Here is a 6000-nt window from a genome sequence, read left to right on the forward strand (position 1 = left end):
TGGCAGGGTATAGCTTTAGTGCATTAAAGGATGTGCGTAGCCTGAGATATTTACTGTCCATATAAATAGACGGTGCAGACCGCACCAGGTTTACAAAGAGGGCAAAGTGGGTAAACCAAGCCCGGTTAACGCTTTTTGGGTTTTAGCCTCTCTCCTTCTCCCAATCTCTCTGGGTTGCCCTCTTTTAATGTTTTTCTCCTCTCTCCATCTCCCTTTCTCTCGTCATCTCCATTCATTTCCATCTTTAACACAAAGAAGAGAGACATTTCCATCTTTAACACAAAGAGAGAGAGAGACCCCAGAGACTGGTGAAGTAAGAAGGGGAGATGGACAGAGGGCAAAACCCAAATGGATGCGAACCATGGTTCCTGTGCCCAGTTACCCCTCTATTGGAGAATGGGTGCAATCTGCACATCAATTTAGATGGAAGGTGCATATCTCAGGGGATGCGCGATAATAGGTGCACCCCCGATGTACCCAAGACTTCTCCATTCTTATATCCTTAAATAACCTCAAATTATTTACATGTCAACAAGAGAATTTGGGTTTCCTCATCTATTACTTACAAGTTACAACTGATTATGTTGATGTTAGACGTTGAATAAAAAAGCTCATCAAGAAAGAAAAGAGTTCAAGTTATTCTACTCAAATCTTTTTTATAATGTCATGCATTGTACACATTGTATAGTTAGCAAGCAAATGACAATCATGATTCCAAAACCACAATTCCATAAAAACAACCAGTTTGCAAAATACACTTTCTTTCATGGTAATACATGGGGGAGTTATGTATAAGAAGCAAGTAAAGGGTTTGAAAGCTTCATACATCTCAATCAGGGCTGTGAATGGGTCGGGTCGAACTTGAGCCAGAACCGACCCTACAAAGTCCAGGTCAAGTGAACCTAGAAACAAACAGTAGGGTTAGGTCGGGTCTGTGTCCAAAATTAATGTTTTTTAACATATAATACATGTAAATTTGTGTGAGTGTGTGTTTATGTGGATGAAAAAAGTTTATATAAGGTGTTGCTTTATACTATTGAGTAGGTTGTACCTCAAAAATCCTCTAAACTAGATTGTTTTGTCGTTGGAATCCCGTCCAATCTGATCATCTCAACCTCATGATCATGGATACAAAGAAAAAAAGAATTTCAGTCCCTAAAAATATTGCATCTTGTTACAAATTATCTGGACCGTCTATACTCACAATTTTCAAGTGCTTATAGATCTGGCCTATCTGTACCATTTTTGGCATTTGGAATCTCATAACTAGATATCAAAATAAATTTTCAAGCCATCATAAAGTTTTTGACAGCGAAATTACATCTCCAAGCAAAATTAAGAGCTTTGTGTTACTTCAAGAGTATAAGGAGAGCACCTTATACAAATCTCACTCTGTAGTCCATATATACTATATCCCCATGCCAGGTGGTTAGGGTTAACACCCACCCGGATCCAACCTGGGACTGGTTTAGATCAAGTGGACCCGAAGCCAATCCTAGACCGGGGTTGGGTTGACCCAATCATGAACAAGTAAGAGGAGATGCAATCTATTGACTAATATGCAACTCAATCCCACCTTAAAGGCCATAGAAATGCTCGAGATTTGCGGTCCAAGACATTAAGTGCAGGATTGTGCAACCGTTTATAGAAGCATCATTCCTGTGTTTCTTTTGTGGACATATAAATATACCATATCTTTCTGGTCATAACATTCCTAAATGAAGCTATGGCTTTCTCACGTTCTATGTTAATTGGAGAATTTGGGAGAAAAATAAATGAGCTCTAAAAAGTCTTGGTGTTTAGAATCACAATAGCATGTCAGGTGGGCTGAGTATTGAAAAGCATGAAAGATGTGCACACTCTTCGGATTCAAGGTACAATATAACAGATACAACCACGCAGTTCTTACTCTAAGAGAAAAAGTTCAATTAAATATTACATCAACAAAAATGTAAGAAATAGTTGGAATTTTCATCAGCACAATAAGAACCCTAAAAGGTCTTTTGCTATCTTAGTGCAGCTGCTAACTTCTTCTGTATAAGCTCAGCATTAAGTCGAGGGGATAGTCTTGGAAGCATTTCCTGAAATAGGAAGTTCACCGCTTGTCATGCAGGAGAGGCACAAAACCCAGTCTTTATTTAAAGTGTATCAAAGAATAATCAGATAGAAATAAGAAAAAAATTTGTATCAGAAAAATGCGAATTTAAAGCTGTTTAAGAAAAAGGAACAACTTTGATCACCACAATGTTAAATTACTTGGCTCGGGCTGGGTACTCCCTTTGTTATGTGCTTGCTTTTCCTCAATAAACTCCACCACGTATGCAAGGTGGAAGGGGTAACGTGGCTTAAAGTGGATGAGTCCATGTAAGGGTGAATAACCCAAATCAGTAAGAGGATTTTGAGAATCCTAGTCTTTAGGTGGTGTGAGTAATAAGTCAGTAGAAAGTCGTTAAGAGTTTTAGTCTTTAAGGAGTATGGGTTGAATGAGTGCTAAAATAAAAGAGGGAAGTTGAAAATTAGAAAAGGGTTATATAAAAGTGTTGTAGCCGATGGTGTGGGTAGATTTTTTATTCCATTAATACATTGTGTTAGAGGTTAGTTTCCTTCGAATAAACTATTTTTCTCTCTTCCCCTTACCTTCTTCCATATTGCAAATCTACCAAAATAGGTAAGAGTAAGAACAAGGGAAAGAATCGTGAGCTTCCTACTTAGCTTGTGATCAAGTCCAGGGCGACTTAAACTCTTCCATTCGGCTTACTCGATCTGGTTACCGAGTACATAATAACTGGTATAAGAGCAAGTTACCCAATCAAGTCCAGTGCAACTTGGACTCTTCCATTCGGGTTATCCGATCTGGTTACCGAGTACATACTAACTGGTATCAGAGAAGTTACCCGATCAAGTTCAGGGCGACTTGGACTCTTCCATTCGGGTTACCCGATATGGTTACCGAGTACATAATAACTGGTATCAAAGCAAGTTATTATGTAGTCGGTAATCAGATTGGGTAACCCGAATGGAAGAGTCAAAGTCGCCCAGGACTTGATCAGGAGCTTAGGAAAGCTCACGATTCTTTCCCTTGTTCTTACTCTTACATATTTTGGTAGATTTATAATATAGAAGAAGGTAAGGGGAAGAGAGAGAAACAGTTTCTTCGAGGGAAACTAACCTCCAACACAATGCATTAATAGAATAAAAAATCTACCCATACCATCGGTTACAATACTTTTACATAGCCCCTTTCCAATTTTCAACTCCCTCCCTTATTTTAGTACTCATTCAGCTCATACTCTCTAAAGATTAGGACTCTTAACAACCTTCTACTTACTTATTACTCACACTACCTAAAGACTACGACTCTCAAAATCCTCTTATTGATTTGGGTTATCCACCCTTACATGGACTCATCCACTCTAAGCCATGTTACCCTCTTCCATGCTGCATACGTGGTGGAGTTTCCATGCTGCATACGTGGTGGAGTTTATTGAGGAAAAGCAAGCACATAACACCCTTGCCCGAGCAAAGTAACTTGGGTGAGTCCACTAGGGCTCGCCTAAGTCTTGCCCAAGCTTAGAAATCACTAAAAGAGCCTAGGGAGAGAAAGAGCACAGGGTGGTCAATCGAGAGAGAGAGGGGCACATGGCCAAGAGAGAGGATGGGGCACATGTTTGGCCACATATCTCTCTCTCTCAAAGCATTTTCTTCAATCAACTAGGGCTTCCTCTTAAACCCCTAGCTTCCACCTTCACTAGCAAATGCTCATGAGATACACAGACATAATGGAATGATTCATTATCCGATACTAAGGATTCCATTGGAAGGATCTCATCCACAAGTAAATAGCCATATCATCGAAATCATAACCCTCTGCTTATTCCACAGTGGAATGTCTTCATCTGATGGAGAATTGATGGAGAAATCAATTCTGTCATCGATCTCTTTCTTCACCATCCTCTTCCTCTTTTTTAGCATAAATCAGAAAAAGGGAAAGAGCACTTGGCGAGGGAGAGAGAGCTTTACAAGGAAGACAGAGAGATGAAAAAGGGGGCAGATTTCCACCCCCCTCTTATTTTTCTTCAGCAAGAATTTCAGGTAAGACCCTATACTCACCCGAGTACCGTATAGCAGTACCCACCTCCGAGGGAGGGCACTACCACTCGCCTCGGCAGGGTGCTGAGACTGATTAACTCTGCCGAATCCGAGTCTACTCAGGTTAAGATTTCAAACACAGATTCGCCATGATAACTTAATTTTCTAAATTAAGAAACACTATAACCAGCATAAAAGTTTCAGATATAATGTTTGAGTCACCCAAAAACACCCATATTTCATAGAGTTGTTTTTCTCTTTGAGACCATTTCCCATGTAAATAAGAACAATAGAAGAAATATTCATAGGAATATCTCCAGATAAACTAAGATCAATTTAGAACTTGGAGTTGCTGCCATATATTAGTTTACAACCCAAAAAATAAAATCAAATAAAAACAATGTAAGACTTAAAAGATAATTTAGCCCATTTTTGTCATAAAGGAGACTTTAATCCTGAAAGAAATCAATTTATTGAACTTTCAAGAAAACGAATCAGAGAAAAAAGAGAGAGAGAGAGAGAGAAAACCCACCTCTGTGCCATCAGCAAGGACCCTCACCAAAACTGGAATCTCATACTGGTAAGCTTTCTCCCATTCATGGTTGCTCGATATATTCCTTTCCTAAATGTCCAAAAAAAACTGACATTTTAGGAACTTTGATAGAAACTAAGGAATAAAAACAGTGGAGAGAGAAAAATCAAGAAAAATGAGCAAAATTACGAATTGGGATTTTCTTAGTGTGTTAAGTAAACCTGCAACTGAACATCATGGAGAGAATCAGGCCCCGGAAGCTTGAAAGCAAGATGAAGCTTTTCTTTGAGGCCATCGCATAGGCAACACCCAGGCTTTGTGTATATTATCAGCTTCCTCTGTGACTTAGTGGAGGAATCAGACTCCCACGAAAGAGCAGAGGCCAATGGCCGGATATGGGAAGAAGCCCTGTGCCTTCCATTAACTATGGCGGAAAAAAATGGAGGCCGCGCTGATAAAAATCTAGCGGCCATTCAAGAGAGAGACAGAGAGAGAGAGAGAGAGAGGTGGGAGAATGGAACGTTTGATTTCCAACTTTCGTGCGGGAGAGGGAGAGAGCTGGGACGCTAGCATTTCTTTATTATTTTCATATTTACAAATAGAAAATGTTTTGACAGGGATGATGCGGTTTGTATGGAGCCTAGCCTCTAAACAATCAAATTAGGGCCTACATTCAAATATTGTCGAAAAATATGATTTCAATCAATGGTTTAAAAAGTGGATCTCCGAATCGGGCACCTCAAAAAACCGAATCAGATCGACGAATCGGCGATCCGAATCGGGAATCGGTTGAATCGGTCTGATTAAAGCTTCAAAAAAATCCGAAAAAATTATTAAAATTCATTATAAATGTTGTTTTTTAGGAATCCAATAAAAAGTGAGGGTACTACATTATTAACTTTCATTTTTTTTTATCAATTTGTGAATATTGAGATGCTATTTCCCTGTATAAACTTATTTTAAGTATTCAATTTGCATCACATAAAAGAAAAATCATAGAATTATCATGGATAAAATATATAATTATAAATGGACTATTATCAAGAGTAGACTAATCAACGAAAGAATGGGCATTAAAATCTTGTTTGGACGAAAAACGCTAATCTTTTAAAAAAACCCAAACTATTACAGCCTAACTAACTATAATTCAAAATTATTACAACCTCACTAATTATAAAATTATGTACTAAAATTATAATTATTAGTTTATATTTTATAATTATTTTATTAGACAAATAATAACAAATTAAAAATATTTTATAATATTATCTAGTTTAAAATGTATTATTGACAATTGTAAGAAAAATAGTACATTACATGATTTATAATGTAAAAATTCATAAATAAAATAAAAGATTTGATTATCAATATAAAAATTA

At 37.7% G+C, this 6000-nt stretch overlaps 1 protein-coding gene across 1 annotated transcript; it reads right to left on the minus strand.

Moving 5' to 3' along the window:
- Positions 1 to 1834: 1834 nt before the first annotated feature.
- Positions 1835 to 5164, minus strand: LOC18431223 (Thioredoxin superfamily protein). The gene is made up of 3 exons (XM_011623899.3): positions 4843 to 5164; positions 4622 to 4711; positions 1835 to 2081 (listed from the first exon to the last, which is right to left on the minus strand). Exons 1-3 carry the CDS (start codon positions 5092 to 5094, stop codon positions 2007 to 2009), a joined length of 417 nt encoding a protein of 138 aa, XP_011622201.1. The 5' UTR covers positions 5095 to 5164; the 3' UTR covers positions 1835 to 2006.
- Between the last annotated feature and the right edge of the window lie 836 nt (positions 5165 to 6000).

Source organism: Amborella trichopoda, chromosome 2 (assembly GCF_054954075.1).
Source record: "Amborella trichopoda isolate Santa Cruz 75 chromosome 2, AtrichopodaSantaCruz75HAP2 v2.0, whole genome shotgun sequence".
In the NCBI taxonomy this organism is placed as follows: domain Eukaryota; kingdom Viridiplantae; phylum Streptophyta; class Magnoliopsida; order Amborellales; family Amborellaceae; genus Amborella; species Amborella trichopoda.

What these genes read in the sequence shown, in the direction of transcription:
- LOC18431223 (XM_011623899.3), bottom strand. Translation starts at nt 5,094, where the DNA reads ATGGCCGCTAGATTTTTATCAGCGCGGCCTCCATTTTTTTCCGCCATA. An exon ending in TCCATGATGTTCAGTTGCAG is followed by an intron (nt 4,712 to 4,842) that starts GTTTACTTAACA and finishes TTGGACATTTAG; the next exon opens with GAAAGGAATATATCGAGCAA. An exon ending in TCCTTGCTGATGGCACAGAG is followed by an intron (nt 2,082 to 4,621) that starts GTGGGTTTTCTC and finishes TTCCTATTTCAG; the next exon opens with GAAATGCTTCCAAGACTATC.